The following is a 14,126-nucleotide window of genomic DNA, read 5'->3' as shown; positions in this document are numbered from 1 at the left end:
TTTCAGAATTTTGTTTTTTGCTTATCTCCTTACGTCGCGTAATGTCCCCAGTTTGAGGACATGTCTGCCTGATTTTCACCATTCGATTAAACAGCTTTCATAATTTTTACTATAATTCAGTTCCATAGATAGCTTTCTCCATATTTTCCATTCTTGTAAAGTAGTATGATTAAAAAATTTGCTCGATAATTTAATTGTTTTTGACAATAAATCTTTGCAGAAAATTGGATTTCCTAAAGCGCTGAAATTAGATAAAGATTGCTTTGAATTTGAGTGCGGAGACATGAATGGTTCATTTCAGAAGTCTGCGCATTTGCAACTTGGTAAAGTGCGAAGAAACGAATTCATTTTCCGTTTTTCAAAATCAATGTCTATGGGAGAAACTTGCAGAATAGCGCGATGAAAATTTTCAATAACTGCTGAAAAAAAATAATTTTTCAGCGCTTTTACCACCTTGAACAAAACTTTCCTTGAACTTATGATGTTACAAAATATTCACATCATACTGATGTCAAATATGGCCATCCGTTGATTGATTTGGAAAACAAATTTTTAATTAAATCAAAACAAGCTGAGCAATTGATAAATTTGAAAGTATATCCTTTGTTCATTCCAAACCCCCACGCCACTTTTTGTATATTAGCGCCATATAGTTTGCATATAGTACCGTAAAATTGCGTTTAATATTCAGATCTATACTGCCCCCCCCCCCCCCCCCCTACAGTCCCGTCGTATGTCCACAAAGGAGGTGGTGGTGAGGGTTAGAAACAGAACAGATTCTAATAATCGTCTGGCTCTGTCCAGCCCACAGATATGTTGTTCTCTTGTATAAAGTCATCAAGCCAATCCTCCAAGGGCTTGAAGAAATCCCGAAATGGCTTTGGATTTGCAAAATCATCACCCGTGAAATCCTAAAAACACAGTTAATAAAAATTATGTTGAATTGTAATTTTTTTGTCTGGTTTTGCGTTTGGTCTTTTTTGGTACCAACAACCCACTTATAATTAGTCAGTTTGAAGCCAAAAGCGTAATAAAATTAGTTTGTTAACTAATTTAGTGTAGCAAAACATATATAAATAGGCTTTAAGTGCTCAATGAATGGTTTTAAAATTGAAAAAAAAATTACTCGGGCACCAATTATCAGCAGTTTAAACATTTAAAATTGCCTCATTCTTCCGATCATGGCATGTATAAATTTTAAATTTAATTTAAAAAACTGTTCAAGTAATCAGCTCATTATCATCAGATAAAACGAGGGATATCAATTTATTGAACTAAAATGCGCCAAAAGAATATTGGGTGTGAAAAATAGGCAAAAGATGAAGCTCAATGAGCTAAAAATAAAATTAAACAACCGGACTGAACGGAAAGTCAATATCAGTATCGATTCAGAGCTATGATCATGTCACTTTTTACACTTTTTCGTATAAATGCAAGTCTTGGTCAAGACATGCAAGTCTAAATGAACAGTGCGAACTGGGAGAAAATTTATATCATGGATTTGAAGCCGTAGAGATATAAGCTGGGATGAGAAAAATAGCCCAGATGAAAAGACGTTGGAAGAGAACAATCGTATTGCGGGATCTTACAAGAGAATCGTTTGTCAAAAGATGTAATGCATCTTTAACCAGTACTTAATATTAGTCTGATTTAACAAAATTGGTTTGTTTCATTCTCTGTTAATCTTCTAATGTAAAATTGTTTTTACAAATTTTTTCCCTACGAGCCCAACTTTTTTTATGTGCAAACTTTTTCTACAGCATCTATTGGAGTCCTCTTGATTGATCAATCAGCTTTATTAATTTTTAAACAAAATTGAGCTGTTTCTTAATACGGTTTCTGTTCACAAATGTACAAAAATTTTGAAGAACAGGTTTTAAAAGATGCGGACATTGGCTTAATGAGTTTATATAAGCTTAATGGGTGCATATTATTAGCGCCCTCTCATCAGCTTATACGAAATTCTTGTATTCCGGTCAACAAGTTTATTACAAAAGAAGTTTCCAAAGTTTTGTGAGTTTATGTTTTCAAGATAAGTTACAAGCTTCAGTTACAAGCATGCAAGAAAACCATTGTCTTGAATTATCTTAGGAGAGAATCAATCCTCAGAAAAATTATTGCATTTTTAACCATAGCACTTATCATTACTCTGATTAAACAAAGTTGGCATTTTTTTCATTCTCAGCTACTCTACTAATATAAAAAAAATTTTACAATGATTTCCTTCACAGGCCAATTTTTTTTATGTGAACGAAAAAGAAAATTTTGCTAACTGGGTATGAAGATTTACACTGCAACACAGCTAATAAATACCGGTACTCTGTAAGAGTTTAATCTTAATCTACAAAACCTCTTGGTCGCTTCTTGTTTGATCGCTCAACTATATTTATTTTGAAATAAATTTTAGCTGTCTAATAATAGGGTTTCTGTTCAAAAATGTGCAACAATTTTGAAGGTCTTAGGTTTGAAATAGATGCTCATAATGTGTCGTGCGTTTTGTGCGATAATACAGAATGAGCTATTGTTCCAAAATCTTAAAGGACTTGAACTGACAGTCAACTTTTAACCAGTGCAGTTAAGTTGCAGCTCTTCGATTTGTACTGTATCGAAGCACTGATTGTTTGACGTTTTAGAATTATTAAGTCTTTAATCAATTCTTATGTCTCAAAAATTTTAAATCAGCCATGGCCAAGACTTGAAAAATCTTAAATCTTAAATTTTTCAAGAACTATCAAGTGGTGAAACAGTGCTGGAGGCATAAAAAGAAGCTTGTAGAAACCGAAAAACAAAACAAACATCGACAAAATATACAGCTAACAAGTAGTCAACACTTTTCATTCATATCCCTCCGCCATTAGGGGCATATAACTCATAGCCCCAATTACCCCATTTACACCATAATAGGGCCTCTAACCATTCGCTGGGGGCTATAATGAGAAAAAACTCAATGCTTCTGTTGACTTATACGTTTTGCGGATATTTTCTGCGAAAAACTGTGCCCAAAACATAATAGATGCATTTTTTCTTAAACGTATCTTTTTTGGCAAATACTTGACTGCTTACTTGTGAAGTCTTGTCCAAAATTTGATTCGAGATTTTTCAAATTCTAGTCAGGTCTTGTTTTTATGGGTAAACTGTATCAAATTAGAGCGAGCTGCTACAGATCACACAAAACAGGATCTCTTTATGTATGCCGATCTAATTTGACAAAAGATATAGCAAATCAAAGGCAAAGATATATGACTAACCTTTGTTTGTGCTATAAGTCTCAATTTAATGGTTGGGGGCTGAAAGTGTTCATATATGAAAGAAAGAAAATATACACACGCTTAGTAATTATCTTGTTAATTGGTTTGAGCTGGGGTTCTTATTCTAGCTGTTAGGAGTTAAAAATGTAGTCTTCTTTGATCACGAGACTGAAGCTGTTTATCAGAAGAGACTGACTGTAGTGTTGTTTACAGCAGTCGAAACCCGGATCTATCTGCAGTCGAAAACTATCTCAACAAAATTCTTTTTCCCACATCGCTGAGAACAACTTAAAATTTTTCTCAGCTCCGTTTAGGCCAAAAGGGGGCGGAAAATCATGTTCACGTACATGATTAAACAATTTCCTAATTTCCTTATCAACTGAGAAATCGAGAGACTTACCTCTGCTCATCTCATGAAGTTATTGTTGTTCCTAATGTTATACGGTATGGATAAATCATCATATATCCATAACCGTATTTAGTTCAGTTTTACCCATTTGAAGGGCAAGTGCTAGTGATATTTAGTTTAATTTCAGTTTATCCAAATCTTCATCACTTCTTGTCTGTTCATGCTGTCTGTGCAGGAAATTGTCTGTTCAGCTTATAAACAAATCTTGCAGTTCCTTCCTGTCTTTTGATTATGTTATGAACAAAGCTTTCATTTCCTATATTGTACTTTAATTTAATCATTCTCTAATTTGCACTGCTAAAAATCAGTTCCAATTAAAATCTAGTAATTCGCTCTTCAATCGGACTCAGTCAAATAGAATAGCGCCAATCGCACCGCGATTAGCCCAGTGGACAATTAGAAAATCTAACTGTAGTTATTGAAGTGCCATTTGTGGCGCAACTGCCGAAACTGATTAGAACTATAAGCATTCGCGACTCGATTGGAATAATCTGTCGCAATCGAGTATAACATGGCGCAGTCAGCAGCTGAATCAAATAAAACGCCTCTTCATGTAGATGCATTTTCGGAGAAGCCTACTGCCACCCCTCCATTGACGTGGGATAAGTGGACTCAACAGTGGAAGCTAGCATTGCTAGCAAAAGTGGGAATTCAACTCGACAACATTCTAAACGACCCACCAACAGCGGTAACATATCCACCCGAGCCAACCTACGAGGAACCAGTCGAAAACCACACGCAAGCGACAGAAAAGGATAGAAAAATCCGTAACCAACAACTCAAGGTAAATTGGCAAAATCGTTGCAAAAAGGTTGAGGAAATCGGTATTTTATGCGGAGATAAACCTTGGGGGATCTGTGAGCAAAAATCGATATCTTTGTTGTATTTGAGCATTGGAACGGAGGTATATTTAATAGCAAACATCCTCATTTTCAAATAGAAAAACAGCCATTTAAAGAATATGGCAAGCAATGGAGGACTCCTTTTCAAAAGTGGGAAATTTAACTTACGACCGCTTTGTCTTCTACTCTAGTTAACAACAGAAAGGTGAATCTAATGAAAGTTTCTACGGTCGTTTACTAGAACAAGCCGAAAACTGTAGTCTAGGAAACTACCCTAATTCGAGATGAATTCATACTGAACATGATAGATCACGAAACCTTAAGGAGTTGTTAAAGGAAACAGTTGAACCATGCGAAGCGCTTGAAATAGCAATTCAGATGGAGATGGGGGCACAAAATCATCAAAAGATTAATCAGAATTTGATGTCAACTACAAACTCTGTATATGTAGTCAACAATTACCAGTCTTGCAATCGCAACGATTTCACGCGATACCCAACTGTGCCCCAAAACTACCAATACAGCAGCATCTGTATGAATTGCGGCCTACGATGGAGTCACAAAAGCCAAAACAATCACAGGGACAAACACATAAAGCCCCGCAAACAAACGTCAATCAAATTGATAAGTCTCCCGAAAAAAGTGACGACGAGGAATCCGTTAACTACATAACTAGTTGTCAGCAACTATAGGAGCCAGTATACGATTCGAATTATGACAGTGACTCTGACGACTATGTGGCGGCAATCTCGTATGATTCGGCAAATCAGCTCGAACATCTAAATGTCAAAGTACAATTCGGAGAAGTAAAAGCAAACGCTAAGATTGACTCTGGAAGTGTGGTTAGTCTCATAACGAAAACATTAGCAAATCAAATAATTCGAACTACACAATCTGCGAAATGGATCACCAAGAAAGAAAAGCGGGATCTCAAAACAGTTTCAAACGAACCGATTAAAGTTCTTGGACATCTGGAGACAACAGTTGCATACAATAACTGGATTGATAGGGAAGCCATTCTGACAGTGGTGGAAGACGGTCACAAGATCATCATTGGAAGAGACATCTTCCCAAGCCTTGGTCTCGCAGTGGTACAACAACAACAATCAGAGAACGGTAAATGTGTTAATAACATTAATAATCCCGCATGCAAATTTAAGGAGACAATCGCGGCGCAATTTGCTCTTTTAGTATCAAGAATAGGTCTGTCCAAAACACATGTAGCGAAATCAAAATTTCATCGAAAGATCACAGCAAAGCGTCAAAAAGGTCGGCGCGTTCCAATAAATCTACAACCTAGAGTCACGGCAGAATTAGAACGTTCAGAGAATGAAGGCAATATTGAAGTACTATCTAGTTGCTCTGACAAACATTTCGTATCTCCGATCGTAATTACAGTAAAGAAAGATCAATCTATAAAACTGGCACTAGATTCTAAAGTACTAAACAAAGCAATACAAAAAAAACAATTATCAAATGCCCAACATTGACATGTTAATCGATACAATCTCACAACACCTTACTAACACCCAAAATGGCCAACAGGCATATTTCACCACGTTAGACCTAAAATATGCATATAGTCAATTAAAACTACACCTTGACGCCGCAAAACACTGTAATTTCAACATTAACTGTGGGGAATCCACAGGCACTCATAGATTCAAAACAGGATTCTACGGTCTTACTGACATGCCAGCAGAATTTCAGAAAGCAATGGACTACACTTTTGTAGGTTTACAAAACACCTATTGTTTTTTAGACGACATCATAATCGTTAGTACCGGAACTGAAACAGACCATTTGGCATATGTTACAAAATGCCTAAAAAAGATAGACGAAGATAAATTAAGAGTAAATCTCCAAAAATACCAATTTGCAAAAACGGAAATTGAATGGCTAGGATATAAGTTTACATAAACTGGAATATCACCATTAGAAAGCAAAACCGCAGCAATATTAACAAGACCACCACCAACAAAACTCAAACGTCTTTGATCATTTCTCGGGTCAGTTCATTATATAGGTAAGTTCTTACCAAACTTAGCACAATTATGCCATCCACTTAGCCCACTTCTCAAAAAATCTATAAAGTTTGTTTGGACGGAGGAATACACCAAACATTTTAATTTAGTAAAAGAAAAAATTGCCAACAGCACAGAAAATAGCCATTGCAACCCAAGGTTCGATGTTCGAGTTAAGTGTGACGCCTCACGTTCTGGATTGGGTGCAGCACTTGAGCAAAATACACCCGAAGGTTGGAAATCGATTGCATTTGCGTCACGATTCCTCAACTCAACGGAAGAACGTTACAGTGTTAACGAACTAGAACTATTGGGAATAGTCTGGTCCATTGACTATTTCAAATACTACCCATATGGAAAAAATTTTACTGTCGTCACGGACCATCGAGCACTATTGTTTATTCTAAAAGAGCACAGATCGAACAAATCGTGCAATAGTCGAATATCTAGATGGACAGATAGATTACTTCCGTACAACTTCACAATTGAACACATGCCTGGAGCCAAAATGGGTTTAGTAGACTACAATCTAGAAACCCATTCGCAAGAGCTAAAAAATATCTACATATGACGAACACATTGTAGTAGCGACAATATCTAAAATTCGCAACTCAATGAAAAATCTAATTAAAAAAAGACACAACGCATTAAAAAAATTTAATAGCATATTAAAGCTACACCCGCCATCATTTCATTCAAAACAGTCATTTGCACCGCAAATTCACACACCACTAAATACTAATTCACAAATTAGTACTAAACCACTTGCATCACAATTACAGCTTGCTCAAAAGAAAGTACCATTCGCGTCGCAATTAACACTTTCAAATTCAATAGTTAATCCGCTTTTAAATCATCCATCCGCATCGCAAATATCTCTTAAAGTTAGAAAATCACAATTTGTACTAAATAACTGTAAAACGAATAATTCACATTCCATTAACGAATTTGCTGCATAAGAGGTGCAAATGTCACAAAGTAAAGAATTTGAACACTCTGAACAATTATACCCAATAAAAGCCATTAATGGTATTAAGTCAAATAATCCACCTAAAATCCCTAAATTAAGCGCGAAAACACAAATTCCAAAGTATCAATACCACTTGCAAAAGAATCGCTCGCTTTTTGCCCAAAATAGATTCACAACTCACTTAACCTTGAATAATTCGATCGAACCGTTTCAAGCAAATAACTCAGTCAACCATATCAACAAAATGCTAAAAAATAAAGCTACTCGATCGAAATCTACACCAACGAAGGCAAGAGTAACATTCTCTGATACAACTCCTTCTACACCCGGCACACATACCTCCTCTAACACCGAGACCCCTTCGGGCAGTTTGATTGAGGAAGCAGATGACATCTACTTCACCGAAACGCTAAATAAGATATTTAGCAGAAAACTTTGGCTATAATAACTGGGAAAGACGCGATTCTCAAGGAGGTGAGAGACTGCGTAATTCGAGACGACCCCGACAGGCTTTGAGAAATAAGTCTCTACCTTTCCTCCAATTGGCGAGATCTTAGTGTAAAGCATGGCTGTGTCTGTCTTGACGAGCGAATAGCAATTCCAAAAGCTATAAAGGACGCAGTACTTGAGGACATACGTTCGACACATCCCTGGAGTTTTACCATGCTTTCACTTGCGCAGAACATTTGGTGGCCGTATATCTATCGGGATATACTGGCAAAAGCCAGTGAGTGCAAAGCTTGCACGGAAATAGGTTTTACCAAAATGCGTTGAACCAAATGACGAAATACAAATAGACTTTGGTGGACCAATACTTAATGAAAAGGGTATAGAACAATTTTTTATTACAAGTATATATAGATACTCAAAATATCCCACAGACGAAATCGTAAATAACGCCTCCGGTACAAATGTAATCAAATTTCACAATAAATATATATATAATCACGGAGTACCTAGACCAATTAGATTAGATCAAGCAAGATGTTTTCAAGGATAAAATTTTGAAACATTCTGTATAGGAAATAACATTACCCCTATATTTGCACCAGCAAACGACCATAGAGCAGTTGGTCTAGTAGAACGTCTTATTCAAACAATTAAGCGACAATTATCTTGCATGAAAACACAAACAAAAATTTAACTTAGAACATTCACTATATGCAATTATACAACGACTGAGAATTTCAAAACAAAAAAACAATAGACATCACACCATCCGAAGCACACTTTGGTAGAAAATGTAATACACATATTTCTAATATCACCACAGAACCCAACAACAAAAATTTAAATTATAATAAAATAAACAAACATTATTTAGACGAAGTCACGATACCAGAACGTGCGTAATTAACGGAGGAACAATGGGCAGATACAGCCCTCTGTTCGGACACTGAGATCAAGAAAGTCACCTGTGCCGCAAATGCCCAAGCAAGAAAAGAAGAACAGAAAATGAAAGACGGAGAACAACGATTGATCAAGTCAGAAGGAGTTTCCAGGCCAATTCCGTGTTCGGAAAGAAGCATCCAAGTAAAATTAGCCAGAAAAATTCACGAAAGCCAGCAACAAAAGAAGAACTTCGATGGACTTCATGGAGAGCTTGCTCCCGGAAGCACGGTGTGCAAAGTCAACCCAACCACGAGCGTCATTAAAGAACCAAATCGACAAGAGGTTCAAGTACAAAATTGGGATATCGCGAAGTTTGGCACAAAAGCAGAACGTGATACGGAACTTACACAGTACATAGAGAGAAGACCAAAGAAGATATACGAAAAAACGATCGAGCAGAAAATCAACAAACATAGACGAGACTTAATAGGAAAAAACACCGGGGACAAAAAGATCAAGAGAAATAGAAAACAGGCTGATGACATTAGTGTGGTACCTTCAGGAAGATGTTGTATCTCTTCAGCTAGTAACGTGCTGAAAAATGATCACGCTCTCTAAAAATGAGAATTCCCAAGCGCAATCCCAAACATGACGAAGCTTTCATCAATAGACCTGACCTTACTCAAATACTACATTTCAGCCCATCTGCTCGAATTGCGCCGCCAACACCTAATCCAAATGAAGCAGGGCCATCCGCGGTACAAATGGCCACTCCGCAAATACCCACTCCAATTTTACGAAAAACAGGCAAACGACAGCTAACTACAAGTGATACATCTGATTCCGTAAGAAAGAGCAAAAGGACTCTTAAACAAAAGAAGTCATAACAGTCGTTAGTGGAGAAAAATAGAAATACAGAAGGGTACTCAACAGAAATTCCTGAATCTAATACTGACTTTATTGGACAGGTTTTGCCACGAAACCCTAACTGAAGTTGGACAGAAGACCCAAACCCAAATCTCCCAAGAGAAATCTGATTAGAAACTCATTGAAACTTCTTGCAGGCAGAAAATGAAGAGAACTCAGAATCTGATTAGAAACTCATTGAAACTTTATGAACTCTTTACATTTTAAATTTTATTTAATATTTTATTACTTATGTAACCGGTGAACACTTATTAATTTTCTGATTTCATATACCAATTTTCTTTTCTCCCAACAAGGGGAAATATCATACGGTATGGATAAATCATCATATATCCATAACCGTATTTAGTTCAGTTTTACCCATTTAAAGGGCAAGTGCTTGTGTTATTTAGTTTAATTTCAGTTCATCCAAATCTTCATCACTTCTTGTCTGTTCAAGCTGTCTGTGCAGGAAGCTGTCTGTTCAGCTTATAAACAAATCTTGCAGTTCCTTCCTGTCTTGTGATTATGTTATGAACAAAACTTTCATTTCCTAAATTGTACTTTAATATAATCATTCTCTAATTTGCGCTGCTAAAAATCAGTTCCAATTAAAATCTAGTAATTCGCTCTTCAATCGGACTCAGTCAAATAGAAATGGGCCAACCGCACCGCGATTAGCCAAATTGACAATTAGAAAATCTAATTGTAGTTATTGAAGTGCCGTTTGTGGCGTAACTGCCGAAACTGATTAGAACTATAAGCATTCGCGACTCGATTGGAATAATCTGTCGCAATCGAGTATAATACTTCCTTTTGAGAATATTGAAAAAACGGTCGTTTTTGAGCCTGTTTCATCATTGCGTAGGCTTTTTAATTCCTCCCTTTCTGCTGGTATAACCTTGAAATTCATAGAGGAATTTTTTCATTTTCTTCAGATACACATGTTTTGCTTTTAGCAGTTGCCCTGAGTTGCAAATGTCAGTCAAAGGGCAGGGAAAATGAACAATTTTAGCTGCGCCTACTCATGTTTAGTTCTAGTTCTCGTTTGGATTCTGTAATCCAGACGTAAACTGAGGCTCGTTTATTAATTAGAAAGGTAAAGACTTAAATACTTGTAAACCCGCATGTTATTAACGCTTTGAAGTATGCGGCCGATATGCACGACTTATTATCTGTGCATTTCTAACAGCTCTAATACTACAACTGAAAGCTCATGTCTTTCAATATTAATTTATTACGGAAAATGCGGACCGAGAAATAATCCCAACAATACAAAAACTCATCAACAATTAGCCATTAAGTGTTGTATATTCATGAACAGTGTGCTTTTCAGTTTTTTGATGCAGTGAATATGGTAATCAAAAAACATATTGGGGCAGATAAAAAACGTTTTGAAATTAATCGATTTTTAAGATATTTACTTTTACCAAATTTAACTTAGACCACCCGGGTCGAGGTCTTGTCAAAAAATAATGTAAGATTAGCGATGAATAGCGGTGAAAAAAAAACTTTTTTCACCGCAAAGCGCCCGCATCTTTTAGCGTTGAATGCGCTGAAAGCGGTGAATTTTTGTAAGAATTGCGTTGAATTTTGCGGTGAAAATTTTTTTTTACCGCATTCACCGGATTTCTTAAAAAAAGAAACTGCCGTACACGGGTTTGAACCACTTACCTCCCGCATGTCACCTACTTCTTATTGCACTGCGCCATCTCTCACTTACTTAAATGATATTTCCTGCGGATTTAAGATAAGCGTTGAATTTAGCGGTGAATATCTGTAAGATTTGCTATTTAAGCGGTGAAAAAATATTTTGCACCGCATTCTGCTGGTAGCGGTGAAAAATTTTCTTTCACCGCTTAAGTGGTGAAAAAAAATTCAACGCATAAATAATTTGTTTCACAGCGTTCATCGCATTGAACGCAAATCTTACACTTTTACTCAAATTCACCGCAAATCTTACATCTTTCAGCGATTTTTAGCTGTGACACATCGACCCGGGCATTCATTTCATGGCATTTGCCGCAAATCTTACATAGGTATAGTGCATTCAGCGAATATCCTACAATTACTCGTCAGGTAGAGGTTGGAACTGTAGATTATGGCCATCTTTAGGCCATTTTGTTAATTTCGTGGTAATATGTGTAAATTGTAATTGAGAGTCAAACCTCTTCTTTGACTTATCAGTGTAAAAACATATGGACCATATAAGAACCATATATGGTACCAATATGCCATAAGTCGTGTAAAGCATTTAAAGCTGGAACTGCTGCATAAGCTTTGTATGGGCGTTGAAAGAACGCACAAATGACCATATTGGATTCTTGGATGCCATATAAGAATCATATATGGAGATATTGGCAACCATAGCAATAAAATTTTGTATGGCCTGTATGGGACCATATATGGTTCTTGGATATGGATGCCAAGATAGGTCAACCCGGGCAGACATTAGTTTGCACAGGCATAGCGAGCAAAAATATTTTGCTCAAGTGAGGAAGGAAAACACCTTATTCTTAATTAAACTTTATAATTTCAGCAATCACTTTCGTATTCAACAATGTTAATAGATTAGACGGCTAACCTTTAGTAACGTTTTCCAAGGAACAGTATTGCCCCTGCTGAGCATTTCTCTGTATTTTTCGGTAGCCTGAGGTTTACCAGCAACGTTGCAGTTGAGAAGATGATCGTATGACTGTCCGGACTCTCTACAAATAGTCTCCCAGAACTGGAACCTGAGTACGTCTCCAATCAAGTATCGTGTATAAATTGGAGTCACTATCGCGACGAAATAATTGTTGATGACGTCAAAGTATTCTTCTCCTCTTACTTCGTCATACGGAGCTGACAAGCCCTAACAAAATGTTTCCTTTATTTGAAAATAGGTTCGACCCGTAAAAAAAATTTTGCTTAATATAGGTGCAGCAATCATGAAAAGTATTGCATTTAAGTTTGGGTAAGACTTTCTTGCTTGGGTTAAAACTAAGTCTATCAGGTCCCGTCCTGAAAAATGAGCAGTTTGATCACAAGGGGACGCTACTAAAACCACCAGAATTTTTCAAAAACCGTTAAGCGCAATCTTGTTATAGAAGAAAGTTCGCCTTCTGTAAATTTATTTATTTTGTATTTATTTTATTACACATTTTGCTATATTGATTATTAATTGTGATTTTAGACAACTAATTACTGCTGCTCGGCGGGTTAGATCTAAAAAAAATGTCGGATCATTTTCTTTAGTATCCCTGTCTCAACTGATTTCTGTCATGAAGTAAATCTTATTTGGTATGGAACGATGAGCTTATGAAAATTATTTTTCAATAATAAGACTGATAATTCCCCTCAAATATCTTTCAGTAATTTTTGTGTTGATTGATACTAGAAAATATTGGAGCAGTTTTAAAGTAGACTTTTCTTGTCTCATTATCTGTAAGTGCTTTATTCTTACAGTATCTCTGTTCATGAAAAAGCAAAATATTTTTTTCTTTTCTCTCTGAAATTTCATCTATTTTCTCTCAACCCCCATTTTATTGGAGATTACTTAGGATCCCCAAAGATTGAACATTTATTTAAGATCTTGATTAAGATCTTATCAAAGACGCAATTTTATATGAGATTGTACAAGATCCATTTTTAATTGAAATAGCATAATATTTTATTTTTTCTGTGTACATTTCTTATTCGAAATCTTGCAAGATTTGATTAGACCTCAGCTCTCGCCTGAGATCCCACGGGATTTGAACGGAAAAAAGAATATTTTGAAGAGCTTACTAGATCTGATTTGCTAATTGGTCTCATATGACATGCTACAAGAATTGATAGAAGATCCGCTTGTATTGGCGATTCTAAAAAGACTCTGAATGGAAGTGAGACCGTATTGCAGAATTCAATTGATCTCACTGAAGACGTATCCTACTAAAGACCTTTTAATATCTGAAAAGTAATGATATTGGAAATCGTCTTCAAGATCTTTGTTCAAGATCTGATTGAAGAATAGATATTGTTGCCAATTGTACAAGATCTGATTGGAAATGCGTTTCTATTGGTGATCGTATCACATCGAAAATCACATTACGATGCAGAGGTATACCCAAATCGTCACGGGCAGATATGCCCGATGCGTGTAACTCGTGTTCGTTTTTACTATGTTAATACATTGAAAGTGGAACAATATTGCGGAAAATAGCTACTTTAGCAGAAACCGGCAAAATGGAAGGGAATATCGTATCCCGTGTTTGCAAAAGTGTCCTAATTTTAGCCGCGAAATACAAGTACAAACTTAAAAACCTATTTTTCGTGCGAGCTGAATCACGCATTCACTCCATTTATGTATCAATTTTTCGCACGCAATGTAGCTCGATTTCGCATATAATCCGCAATTAAGCCTAACTTAATTAC

General features: G+C 36.2%; 1 protein-coding gene across 1 annotated transcript; it reads right to left on the bottom strand.

The window, feature by feature from the left end:
• Positions 1-746: 746 nt before the first annotated feature.
• On the bottom strand, positions 747-12,427 carry LOC142354496 (angiotensin-converting enzyme-like). Its single transcript, XM_075406812.1, has 2 exons — positions 12,316-12,427; positions 747-911 (listed from the first exon to the last, which is right to left on the bottom strand). The coding sequence occupies exons 1-2, from the start codon at positions 12,358-12,360 to the stop codon at positions 780-782; spliced, it is 177 nt and encodes a 58-aa protein (XP_075262927.1). The 5' UTR covers positions 12,361-12,427; the 3' UTR covers positions 747-779.
• Between the last annotated feature and the right edge of the window lie 1,699 nt (positions 12,428-14,126).

The sequence above is a fragment of the Convolutriloba macropyga genome, chromosome 15, assembly GCF_964194025.1.
Source record: "Convolutriloba macropyga chromosome 15, txConMacr16.3, whole genome shotgun sequence".
Taxonomy (NCBI): Eukaryota; Metazoa; Xenacoelomorpha; order Acoela; family Convolutidae; genus Convolutriloba; species Convolutriloba macropyga.
Note: the sequence above shows the minus strand (reverse complement) of the source record. Positions and strands in the feature narration are given on the sequence as shown.

Bases quoted from the DNA above. Each gene is read 5' to 3' on its own strand.
- LOC142354496 (XM_075406812.1), bottom strand. From the start codon at position 12,360: ATGCTCAGCAGGGGCAATACTGTTCCTTGGAAAACGTTACTAAAG. The intron at 912-12,315 runs GTTAGCCGTCTA...CTGTGTTTTTAG, and splicing joins CTTGGAAAACGTTACTAAAG to GATTTCACGGGTGATGATTT.